General features: G+C 41.7%; 1 protein-coding gene across 1 annotated transcript; it reads left to right on the forward strand.

Annotated features, from left to right (window-relative positions):
* The first annotated feature begins 1,253 nt into the window (after positions 1-1,253).
* MFAP5 (microfibril associated protein 5) lies at positions 1,254-11,872 on the forward strand. Its single transcript, XM_045554385.1, has 10 exons — positions 1,254-1,505; positions 2,026-2,085; positions 3,083-3,118; positions 5,850-5,894; positions 6,234-6,266; positions 6,709-6,744; positions 8,178-8,207; positions 8,959-9,046; positions 9,898-9,971; positions 11,560-11,872. The coding sequence occupies exons 2-10, from the start codon at positions 2,028-2,030 to the stop codon at positions 11,670-11,672; spliced, it is 513 nt and encodes a 170-aa protein (XP_045410341.1). The 5' UTR covers positions 1,254-1,505; positions 2,026-2,027; the 3' UTR covers positions 11,673-11,872.
* The last annotated feature ends 1,546 nt before the right edge of the window (positions 11,873-13,418 follow it).

Here is a 13,418-nt window from a genome sequence, read left to right on the forward strand (position 1 = left end):
AGACGGGGTCTCACTCTTTCTCAGGCTGGTCTTGAACTCCTGAGGTCAAGCAATCCTCTCACCTCGGCCTCCCAGAGTGCTAGGATTACAGGCGTGAGCCACTACAAGGCCAGAAACCAACATTCTTAGCATAAGCTTAAACAAAGACAAAAGACAAAATAAGACTGGCCCCTTCCTACATGAACCTCTTCCAAAAGAATTGGAAAGTTATGAATTCTTCAACCTTTTATAACCCTAAGACAACCAGCCTTCCTCTTGGATAAAACTCATATAGTGTCTGTGTTTGCTTAGTTGTGAGAATAAATAGGATATTCTCAGGGGGAAAAAAACAAGCAGAATCTGAATGTGTGGGTCAAGGAGGCAGAAAAGAAAAAGAAATACAGGGATACAAAGGAATTTGCTAGTGTTGAGCAGATGAATATTGAAAAAGAAAGAGGCCAGGTGTGGTAGCTCACACCTGTAATCCTAGCACTCTGACAGGCTGAGGTGAGAAGATCGCTGTAGCTCAGGAGCTTGAGACCAGCCTGGGCAACATGGTGAGACCATGCCTCTACAAAAACATAGAAAAATTAACTGGGAGTGCTGGGGTACACCTGGAGTTGCAGCTACCTGGGAGGTCGAGGCAGCAGGATCGCTTGAACCCAAGAGTTTGAGGTTGCTGTGAGCTATGATGATGCCACTGCTGTCTAGCTGAGGCAACAGAATGACACTCTGCCAAAAAAAAGAAAGGAAGAAGAAAGAAAGAAAGAAAGAAAAAGAAAGAAAGAAAAAGAAAGAAAGAAAGAAAGAAAGAAAGAAAGAAAGAAAGAAAGAAAGAAAGAAAGAAAGAAAGAAAGAAAGAAAGAAAGAAAGAAAGAAAGAAAGAAGAAGGAAAGAAAGAAGGAAAGAAAGAAGGAAAGAAAGAAAGAAAGAAGGAAAGAAAGAAGGAAAGAAAGAAAGAAAGAAAGAAAGAAAGAAAGAAAGAAAGAAAGAAAGAAAAAGAAAGAAAGAAAGAAAGAAAGAAAGAGGGGAAAGAAAGAAAGAAAATCTCCAGAGAAGGAAACAGATTTTGGTAATGTGCAATCAAACACTCCAAGGATGAGAGAGAACTATTTAGGTAAGAAAGAAAGCCAGGGAAAAAAGGAGGGCTAGGGTTGGACTGTGAGAGCAGGGAAAATAAGCTGATGGAAGAAAGACACACATTAGCTTGCACCAGCTATTCTAGAGAGCAGCAAGATCTCTCACCCGTGTGGTCATAACCTTTGGAATGAGGGTGTGAGCGGCTGCAAATTCCCATCTCCCTTTTCATTCCAGCCTCATTGTAACAAGCGTTCGACTGGCTTCTCTCTCTCTCCTTCTCCTCGCTCTCCCTCATCTCATTGTGTCAGAGTAGGCCAAGTCTGAAGTCCTTTCCAGGGAGTGGCTCTGTTCATCCTATTCTCCAGCCAAAGTCAGAACAGCGTAAGGGGAGAGAGACACAGTCAGCAGCCAAAGGACTCGGTGGAAAGAACAGAGCACCGTGGACAGTGAGTTAACTCGATTATATAAAACCCTAAAAAGAGGGAAGGTGTGAGTGTGAGAGAGAGTGTGTGTGTGAGTGAGTGTGTGTGCTGTGTTGACGGGCTGGAGAGGGGCAATGAGGAATGTCACTGAACTTAGACTTGCTCAGACTACCAACTATCCACGTAATTCAAATGAGAAGAGACACCAAGATGAGCAGATGATACAAAAATGGAAGATTAGACATGAGCGGTGAAAGAGGCCACAGGGGAGGGCCAAATATGGACCATTTGGAAAATAAAATTTCCTCTGACTTGGTAGGAAAGAATAATAAGAGCTAGAATAATGGTGAGTAACCAAAGAATAGAATTAAGGGAGAAATGAACGTTGGTGAAAAGGTAAGAAAAGAGAGAAAGGGTTTGAGTCACAAGGGGAAACCAAGAAAGCTCCTGGGGAGACAGAGAGACAGGGGACCCAGAGGCACCTTTCCCGGCCCTGATGTGTCTCTGAGCATCACATTCTCTGCTCTCCCCACCGCCCCATCAGATATGCTGCTCTTGGGACCCAAGGTGCTGCTGCTCCTCACTGCACTCCTCCTCCCCGCTGGTGAGTTCCTACCTTTATCCTCTTCTCGCTACAGTGTCAGCCCCTCAGCTATACATGTGTGTGGGAATGCTAGAAGGAGGGATGGAACGAGGCTGAGGGGGAATGGGAGGAGAGATGCTTAGTATTGAGCTCTGGAATTGCTATTAAAGAGAAGAGAAGAACAGATTTTGTGTCAAAGAAAAAAGGTCAGGAATGTGACTAGACCTCGAACTTGGGAAAAGGCATCCTGAGAACTGTGAAACTAAGATACACACAAATGCATATTAACCGCCCTAAGAGGGTCACACACATAAATATACAAGTGAACAAATACCAAAGAGAAAAGAAACTAATATACTGGGACTTACCTGATAAGAAACTGGACCAAATTTAAATCTTGAACAAAAACAGTGGGAATATATACACTAACACCTAACAAACACTAGCACCAGCATACACACAATTATATTCACGTGCACACAAAAAATACACTCCATACCTATGCACAAAAGAAAAACGATCTTCACAGATTTCCGAGAATCTAGCTAGAAGATTGGCCACAGAAAGTGAACCTAAAACTTTAAAGAAATCCTACTCTATTTTTTTCCTCCTTCTACCAGATACAGACTGAGAAAATAATTCTGCTTTGTTCAGCTAGGGAGAAGGCTGCGGGGACAGAAGGGCAGGACACACCAGAAGGGCTGCTGGGCCCCTTTGTGGGACAGGACACCACTCTGGGCTGGGAATGAAGGCAAGACGGCATCCTGGTCAGGGCTTAGCAGAGCGGGGCTTTGTTCTCAGGGACTTGTCTTTCTTGAGTGTTTCTGTATCTACCAGTTTTGTGCATAGCACTAATGGTCTGAGCAATTTTATATTGAGCTATATAGGAATAAAACTTTATCTTTGGATAAAGCACAACCATTTCTCCATCGTTTTCTGGTTCATCTCATGAAAGCATTCTTGGGTGCAGAGCTGCAGTCACTCACATCCCTTTTCTCCTTCCTTTCCTTTGCTACAGACTGGATACCCCTAGGGGCCAATGGCCAACGAGGAGGTAGGTGAACCCTCGCCTATGGGCTCTGTTGGGGTTCTTGTCAGGATAATGTAGATGAACAGAGTTAAAGACTCTGTCCTATGACAGGGCGATATGCAGCCAAGTTTTGAGAAACAGGATCTACTTCACCAGTTTCCACAATCCCATCATCTCACTTGTAAAACCTCCTGGTCTTTTTTTTTTTCACTGCTGAAACTCCTTTCCCAAGACTCATCTGTGCCCACCTCTTGTTTCCACTCTCCTCTTTACATCTTTTATCCCACTCAGAAAATGCCCACTAATCCTTACAGAAAGCATTTTTTAAATCCCCGAAACTGTGGAAAAATGAAAATGCAACGGCAGGGCAAGAGTTTAATCTCAGTACATGGGAAATTGCAGCGTGACTGGGCAGAACCCAAAAGTTTTGGCTCCTAAAGAATCCCTTCCTTCAGTTTGATGAAGAAAATTCCATCCTGCCTGAAGGCCTTCAACATAATTATAATTTATCTCTTTACTTCTCCCAACCCAGGAGACTTAGAAGACAGAGCCCTGTAGTATGAAACCCATTGATAGGTCATAACATCAGTTTTAGTGGGTCACAGCTGGTATTTTTTTAAAGAATTAAGATAGACTAAAATAAATATATCAGAATGCATTGCATGTGTTTTGCAAGAGTAAAGTATTATCTCATAAAACTTGTTTCAGTTTTACAGCTGTGTATACTGGGGCACAACACAATATGGGTCCTAGTGCAGAAGATAAAAACATAGAAATAAAACCCTTTTTTCCCCAAGGTTTTTCTCCAAGTTAACTTTCTCCAAGTTAAAAATATCTGAATTCTCAAGGTTCTGAACCTAGATCAAATTTCAGCACTAGCAAAACTAAAAATCTGAATTCATTTCTCTGGGCTAGTTAAGGACCAGTCCTGTTTTATGACTTAGGACACTTTTCTAGGAGAAATATGATAAGTTACAATGAAAGTGTCTTAAGATTTCTTTCCAGAGAACTTCATGAATCCTAGATAAAACATTCATATGGTGGTAGTTCTTGGAGAAGTTGGTTACACAGAGTTATATACAGAAAAGCAGTACTCTGCCCTGAAATCCCCAAGAGATGGCTGGACACACTCTCAAACCCTCTGTCCTTGCATTGCGTGGCTCCTGTCTGTGAGTGGCTGGCCAGGAATGTGGCTGGGCCTCTGGAGAAGCAGAACCGGGAAGGACTGGGCTACACCCTGGAGAGGCTTCGGTCCTCTCTTACAGTTTCTGGAATGGTTCTGGTCAGTGGTTTTTCACATACCCTGTGGGATTGGAACAGACTTGGATTCCTTTTATTAAAAATTGTTCTGGGAAAAGAAAGCTTATAACCAGTGTTAAAGGTAAAGAGGCTCTTATGTCAGACCTGGTGACTTGCTATCTGGAATTTAGAAGAAAAAGACGGGTAAGCAAGGGAAACTCCTATGAAATGCTTTATTTGTGTTTTACCTTTCTTACAATTGTGGCTAACTCTGACATGCTTTATAAAAATGCTTACTCTCACCAGATACAGATCTGACATTTAGAATCTGAAGTTTAAAAAGAAAAAGTCAAAGCAAACTATGTGAATTTGCTGTCCCCTAGTGGGTGAAATGGATTATGAATATAAACTATTTATATTGGAGAGTAAATTGTAGATGGACTCTTTGTTAAATATTCAAATGTTATTTGTTAAGAGTGTGGATTTCAGGTGCTCTTATCACACACACATACAAAGAAAACTATGTGAGGAGATAGATATGTTCATTTGCTTGACTAATTGACTGCAGTAATCATTTTACTTTGTGTGTGTATCTCAAAACATCATGTATACCTTAAATATATACAATGAAATTTATATATGAGACCAGGAATGGTGGCTCATGCCTGTAATCCTGGCACTTCGGGAGGCTGGGGCAGGAAGATCACTTGAGACCAGGAGTTCAAGACCAGTCTGGGCAACATAGCAAGACCCTGTTTCTACAAAAAATACAAAAAAGCAATTGGGCACAGTGACAGGCACTTGTAGTCCCAGCTATTTAATATTGGGAGGCTGAAGCAGGAGGATTCCTTGAGCCGAGAAGTTTGAGGTTGCAGTGAGCTATGATGACACCACTGCACTCAACACTGGGCAACAGAGTGAGACCCTGTCTCAAAAAAATGTATGTATGAATTAAAAAATAAAAGTAAATGCTAATACTGCTTTGTTATTTTGCTTTTTAAAGTAGAGACAATTTGTTTCAGGAAGTTCTGTTATTTACAGTTTTAGATACAATTTTCTCAATTTTTCCTAACAGATTCTACCTTAAGACCTGGACCATTTATATGTTTCTCCTCTTGCCTTTATTTTCCAATGATCAAATGCAAAGCATTCTCTGCTTAAATTGGCATTTTCCCTTGTCTCTCTTCATCTCACATCTCAGTGAGCATCAGAAAACCATCAACATCACCTTTTGTGAATGCTCTTGTATATAAACATATTAGCAAATTCATATCCAATATTATATCAGAATTATAAATGTCAAAGTCACAATGTCTTTGGTATAGCCAATTTTCATTTTAAATACATATTGCAAAGCGTCATCAATCTCGTGTGATTATTATAAACAAGCAGGAAAAACAATATATTCAATTCTCTGTTGGGCACTGTGCTAGATAGTTTCACTTACTGGGAGTGCAAGGGTGGGAGGGGGACAGAGAATGCGCAGAAAATGTTTTCCGATTTCTTTTTTTTTCAGATGATGTGACTCAAGCGACTCAAGAAACATTCACAGACGATCCTAGTAAGTTACCTTTTTTTGTTCATTGGTTTGCTCTCATATTGGGAAGAGAGAGATTGAGGATGATGTCTGCACAAAGAGAAATAAAGACTGGAAAAGAGCTGGTGGACACTCCAGGCTCACACAGCTCTGTCGTCCATCTCAGATGCCAGTGTCTCTGAACACATGCCCAATATTATAATCTCTTCCATTTCGTCCTGTGACAGTCCCTTATTCACCCAAGAGTCCACACGCCTTCACGTCAGTCTTCTTGTCTCCTTTTAGATTGTCATCCCTTTGTCCTGCTTCCCTTAGCTACTTTTCCCACCTGCATTTTTCATTCCTTGTTGTGTGTCTTTGCAGATCTGGTGAACGATCCCCCTACAGATGAAACAGGTAAGTTTTACTAGAGTTCTTTAAAAAATAACATGGTTCATGTTAACATTCACAATATTTATTCCAGCTCTTGAATTCATCCTATATTTTTATCTCTGGATACAGGGGTTATAGGAAGCTTGTTGCTCAGTGACACTGGGATAGAAGGAAACAGAGGCCTTCTAGTCCTCTAAAAAAGGGGAACAAAGTGGATTAATAGCAAAAATAAGGCATGGATAATAAAGGCTTCCAAAAATTAGTCAAATGTCAAACAAGACCAATATTCTTCAAAAAATATTCACAATTAGTTCAATTAATTCTATACCCTTGTACAAAAAACACAAACCAGCCACAGCCTGCCCTTGCCCTGGTATCTCCCGTATCTCCCTTCTCCCTCTTCCCACTCTGCCTGCCCCCTTGCAGTTCAAAGCCTCCTCACACCTGCTGTTTTGTGCCTTTTCAGTTCTGGCTGATGTCGAGCCGTCCACAGATGACCCGGGTGAGTTCAGATCTGGGATCCCAGGGCCACTGGGGCCACTCTGGGCTTTCCCCAGAGCCCATTATAGATGGCAGTGGAGCTACCGAAGGATCCTAAATAGACAGGACAACAGCTTATGCAGAACATTCTTCCAATAGTTCAGTTCTTGAGTAGATTCAGTGTTGGGAGTCAGGAAAGGTTTTTCCAGAGGCGACATTGACCAAGTTGCTTCCCCAAAGACAGGTAGAAGTGAATAGAATGGAGAAGAGCCTTCAGGTAAAGAAAACAATGTGGGCAAAAGTCTTAGGCTGGAAATGAAAACTAGTAAGAGAGAAGTTTATGCAAGGTAAGGTTCTAATCAGATTTCTGCATTGGAAAGATCACACTCCGCTTCCCCCTACCATGCCCCCAGGGCAATGTGGAGAGCTGATTTGATCACATCAGCCCGTAATCTGGAAAACCAGCAAGAATGCTGTTGCAGTATGCCCAATAAAAGATGATGGTCTGAACCAAGGTAGAGATGGTGAGAATTAAATGTGAGCTATAAGGGTGAGGCGATTGTTGAAATAATGTCCAGTTTTCTAGATGTGGCTATTGGGTAGATGGTGATACCATTCACTGAAGAACAAGTTGAGTTGGTAAAGGGAAAGATAAATAAGTTAGAGAGATGCTGAATTTGAATGATTATTGAAAAATCCAAGAACTTTTCTATAAAAAGGCAGTTGAATTTATATAGGTCTGGAGTTTGGGAGAGACATCTGGGTTAGAAGCATAGGTTTGGGAATTAGCAGCATATAAACCTGCCTTGAAGTCATGGGATGGATGAGATTACCTAGCATACTTCCTAGAACATTATTAGTGACTCTTCCAGTGACATTTCCCCAGGTAACTCCTCTGCCTCATCTAGTCATCTAACTCCTTGACCTGTTGTTCTCCATTCTGTGAACAGGCCCATTATCAAACTTGCCCTTAGCTTAGGTCTTGCTATTGATATGACCCTCACTGTTCTTTACACAACAACTTTTATCAAAGAACCCATGATGATGTATTGAATCTACAGAAATTTTTCCTTATGAGAAAGAGCATCAACAGGATAATAATCGTTTCTCTTCTTAGTTCTAGAAGCTTTTCTGGACATATGACTCTTTGCCTTGTGTTCCTACTAAATTTGCTTCTTGTCAACAACACAAAGATATTCACATTACAATGACTTTCTCAACTCTGTGAGAGAGAAAGGGGAGAGATAAAAATCCCAACCTACCTCCTAAATCTCTTCAATTTTGTGGCTCAAATCAGCCGAGTATGAGTTTTCCTTTAGAAGTTGCTAAGAGTTATTAACTCATTTGTTTCCTATTTATGGGCACCCAAGCAGATCCCAAGTGAGGTAAGGTGACAGTGACAGAGGTAGTGACTTCTAGAATTGGTAATAACTGAATAAAATTTCTGCTTTTCAGCCACGTCCAATGCTAAAAATACCACTGCAGGTATGATTATTTCTTGAATGCCTTTTTCTTAAGTCTTTTGATTCTTCCTGTGGATTCCTTACCTCCTTGTTGCTTGGAGGATACTTGGCACATCTTCTAGTTTACTTCCAATTCTTTCTCAAAGAGTATTAGTGCCCTTCACTCCTCTATTCCTGTTTTTAAAAATGAGCTCCGGTCCTAAAAGTCATGGAGAAAGGATGGAACCAATATTCTGTGGTCCCTAAATAGCCCTCTCCTTACACTACCTTTGGACTTTATTTGGTGGCTAATGGATTGGGAAGTGAAATCAATTTGACTGCAAGGACTCCACCTTACCATAGATGTCACAGTTAAAATTGCTTTTCCCAATGTATTGATAATTCTGGTGTACAGTGAGGGTTGAAAACTGCTGAAACAGAGCACACAGTGACCTGCCTAAGAATTCTTATTCTTTAGAATGAAATTATCAGCATTTCTATTTTATATTTCCTATTGGATAATCTTAGAAAGACTTTTTTCCTGGAAGTACCCGCAGAGATTATTTTATCCACTTCTGCTTCCTGGTAGGGAAGCACCTAAATTTCATGTAGCTAATTTCCCCTTGCTCTGCTTTTGGTGAGAGGAAGGACACGGCTCAGTTTATAATGGTTCTCTGTAGAGACTGTTCTGTATATTTTTTCCCCACTCTCTCTCTCCTTCCCCATCATTTTAATCCTTTGGTGATGCTGCTCCTATGTGGACCTCCCTATTTTTTTGTGTTGGGCTTCTTCAGAGTGCCGGGATGAGAAATTTGCTTGCACAAGACTCTATTCTGTGCATCGGCCAGTCAAACAATGCGTCCATCAGTTATGCTTCACCAGGTAAGGAATTCTAGAATGCCCAGAGAGCATCTGCCATGGTAGTGTTTTTGTGTTAGTGATTATGTAATGAGGACCCACTATGGAATTGCAATCTTTGGTTTTTAGCACAACCCTCCTAGGGATTCCTAGAACCTGAAGTCTGGGTTGAAGTAAACAGAGAACAGACCGAATAATAGACACTAGAAGGCAAGTGAAGGTGAGGGCTTGAGGAAGGAGGGTCACAAGGGAAACACGGGTATGTTCCATTTATTACCCGATGGAAAGAGCCTGGAGCAAAAGACCCAGCTCTGAAGGTAGAAAACAGTGGGGACCAATATTAAGCTTGACTCTAGGTAAAGTGTGCAAAGTGTCACAGAGAAGAGTAATTAATACCATTCCATCTCCTAGGTTCCACTGGGGGGAAAAAGGAAGTCTGAAATACTTAAGGAAATCTAGTTGGGGAAGAACAGATAGAAGAGAGTGGGGAAGAGTGTTGAAGAGGCATCCTAGACTGGGCACGGTGGCTCCTGCCTGTAATCCCAGAACTTTGGGAGGCCAAGGCAAGAGAATCGCTTGAGGCTAGGAGTTCGAGACCAGCCTGAGCAACATAGCAAGACCACATCTCTACAAAAAAATAGAAAAATTAGCTGGGCGTGGTGGCACACGCCTATAGTCCCACCTACTTGATAGGCTGAGGCAGGAGGATCCCTTAAGCCCGGGGAGTTTGGGTTGCAGTGAAAAAAAAAAGAGAAAGAAGAAGAAAAAAAGAAGAGGCATCCTAGACCTAGGCTAGTTCTCTCTTTCTTCCTCTCAAGGCTTTTTTTTTTTTTTTTAATCTCTTTTCTTGACCATGCCATTGGAACTTGTGGCAGTTTACGACGTATGTATATCATCAACAATGAGATCTGCTCCCGTCTTGTCTGTAAGGAACATGAAGTTATGAAAGGTAAGATGATGTCTAGGTATTTATTGGTGAGGAGCAGTTATGAGAGGAGTAATAGGGGTATGATGCTAATATATCTGAAGTCTGGTTTTGGAGGAGGGCTTTAGGCTACTCTCTTAAATTCCATTGGCTCCTGTAAAAGTTACCCCAAATAAACAATCTAAGTAAAGCAGGATGTTTAATACACAAACACAACCCTAAGAAAAGTATCCCTAAATCCCTTTCCAACTAGATTGTAACCCCCCAACCTCTCCTACACAGAGAGCTTTCTGAAGCTCTGGCTGTTCTAAAGATCACTCTCTGGGGTTCTGGAGAAAAGGTTAAGTCAGCTATCACAAAATAGACATCACCAGTCAGCAGCCATACCCATACCTCTGAAAAGGAAACACACACACACTTTAACAGGACCTATAAATAAAAAATAGATGAGACATTTAGAAATAGGCTCCATTATAAACATTTCACCAACTCCAAGAACCACTTACATTTCTTATTGTGAAATTTCAGAGGTGGAGGAAAAGTAGAAAGACGTAAGAACAATTACGGGCCGGGCGCGGTGGCTCACGCCTGTAACCCTAGCACTTTGGGAGGCCGAGGCGGGCAGATTGCTCGAGGTCAGGAGTTCGAGACCAGCCTGAGCAAGAGCGAGACCTCGTCTCTACTAAAAAATAGAAAGAAATTAACCGGACAACTAAAAAATATATATAGAAAAAATTAGCCGGGCATGGTGGTGCATGCCTGTAGTCCCAGCTACTCAGGAGGCTGAAGCAGGAGGATCACTTGAGCCCAGGAGTTTGAGGTTGCTGTGAGCTAGGCTGATGCCACGGCACTCTAGCCCGGGCAACAGAGCAAGACTCTGTCTCAAAAAAAATAAAGAACAATTACAAGCATCCGAAGTGTGTGGTTATAGACCACGCATGGTGGGAACAAAGACATTTCTCACCTTCCCCATGGCCAGCCCCAAATGATGGCTGCGGTTGGTGAAGACACCACAGACACGGCCACTTCTGACTCAGCAGCCAGCTCTGTGCTGAGCTCGTGAGTAAGAGCTGTAGTTAACTTCGCAGAAGGAAACTTGCGGCTCGCCCCCATTGGCTCTGTGCAGGCCACCTGCAAGGGAAGCACCTTGAGGTGGGGGATGAGTCTTTGGGACTCGAGGCACTTTCAGGTATCTCAGGGGACTTACTAAAGTTGGCTGTTTGCACACAATAAATACCTAAATGTGTATTGAATGATTGGACCTCATTTTTCTATTTGATAGATCCATCATTAGAATAATTGGGAGCTAAGTGCATAACATTTACTGGCCACTTGTGCAAGGTACTTTGCATACATTATTTCATTTTAATACTCACAAATACATTGTTGAGGTAGGTATTTTAATGTTTACAGAAAGGGATAGTGAGGTTCATAAAAGTTAAGAAACTTTCTAGTAAGCAGTTAAATAATAAGTGGCAGTGCTGAGGTTTTCACCCAGATGTTTTTCCCTTCAACATTTCTACACCACCTGCAAAGTCTTCTCTTTCCCTTAAAACAAGAGCCCTTGTTATCTTCCTGCATTCTCTTCCCACGTGCTCTGCTTCTCTCCTAGATGAACTTTGCCGTCAGATGGCCGGTCTGCCCCCACGGAGACTCCGTCGCTCCAACTACTTCCGACTTCCTCCCTGTGAAAACGTGGATTTGCAGAGACCTAGTGGTCTGTGATCATCAAGAAACAGGAAACAAGAAAGAATGTGAGGTGCAAGGAAGGAGAGTTTCCTTCTTCTCCAACCATTGTCAGCTAACCCATAGACAGTATTTCTTAACCAATCTCTTTATAATGTCCAGCTTTTACTCCTCCTCTCTAATTTTTTACCCAGACTGATGACATTTATCTCATACAAATACAAAGTCTCTGTATATTATTGCATGGTTTTGCTGCTTCTCAATATCACAGACACAGTGGAATAAATGAGGACCATAAGGCTTATACACAAACATTCTACGTAAAATTTCAGGGGAGAATAAACTTTATGTTAATAATCTTTACCGTTGAATCTGTCTGATATAGATCTTAGGGTGGAAGAAGCTATCCTTGTCTATTTCAGCTAACCATAGAACTTCATTTATTTGTTTTTCAACAGTTTCCCAGATTAATGCACCATTATTTACATGTTCCTCTTTACTCTTATTTTAACTATTTTGCTAGATTGTCCTAAAATTTGCCTGGTAGGTCTTCTTTACGAGAAGGATCATGGTAATTTTTGTAGTCCTAGAAGATTCTCCGGCCGGGCGCGGTGGCTCACACCTGTAATCCTAGCACTCTGGGAGGCCAAGGCTGGAGGATCGCTCGAGGTCAGGAGTTTGAGACCAGCCTGAGCAAGAGCGAGACCCCGTCTCTACTAAAAAATAGAAAGAAATTAACCAGACAACTAAAAATATATAGAAAAAATTAGCCGGGCATGGTGGTGCATGTCTGTAGTCCCAGCAACTCGGCAGGCTGAGGCAGAAGGATTGCTTGAGCCCAGGAGTTTGAGGTTGCTATGAGCTAGGCTGACGCTACAGCACTCTAGCCAGGGCAAAAGAGCAAGACTCTGTCTTAAAAAAAAAAAAAGATTCTCCAACAGAACCAAAAATTGTAAGATACTACTGGCAATATACACAGAGCCAAAATATTATCTTCTGCTAAGCTCCGAGGCTGAGGCTAAAGAGTGAGGACTATGCCAGGTATAGAACTTAGACTCGTGTAATTCCCCATCCAATTTTTCATGCAGTTGTCCATCAGGAAGTAGGGCTGGAAAGTCAGTCTCATTTGCCTATTCCCTTATGGTAGTACTGGGGTTAGCCTACCTCCACAAAGCAAATTAGACAACTTAATGTGAAACCACACCATTGGTTAAAGTTGCTGCTACTTCTTTCACCCTTACCACTTAGCAAGTGCACAGTAGAGATTATTGTGCAAATGGCTTCTAGAATATGCTTATTTGGGGCCTAATAAGGGCATTCAGACCTGAATTTTAATAGGCAGGTGGAAAGTTTACCTAATAGTTACTATGAAAACGTAAAAGAAACACAATATTCAGACAACCCACATTCTTATCCTGGCTCTAGCTGTAACCGTGTAGCCTTAGATAAGTCATTTTCCTTCATTAGGTCCTAGTTTAATTTCCTCATCTTTAAAATGAGAAGGTTAAATATATTTTAGTTCTAAGGTTTCTTTTAATTCTATGATTCTCCGGATTTAAATGCATTATTCATATTTCTTGAGGCCTAGATATAATCTAATTCACCACAACCATGTCTGCTTTCCCCGAGATGAGGACAGCAGCCTACAATGTAATAGAACAAAATCCCGTGACAGGGCCCGGCCCAGTGGTTCACACCTGTAACGCTAGCACTCTGGAAAGCAGAGGTGGGAGGATTGCTTGAGCTCAGGAGTTCGAGACCAGCCTGAGGGAGACCCCCATCTCT

Source organism: Lemur catta, chromosome 6, assembly GCF_020740605.2.
Source record: "Lemur catta isolate mLemCat1 chromosome 6, mLemCat1.pri, whole genome shotgun sequence".
Taxonomy (NCBI): domain Eukaryota; kingdom Metazoa; phylum Chordata; class Mammalia; order Primates; family Lemuridae; genus Lemur; species Lemur catta.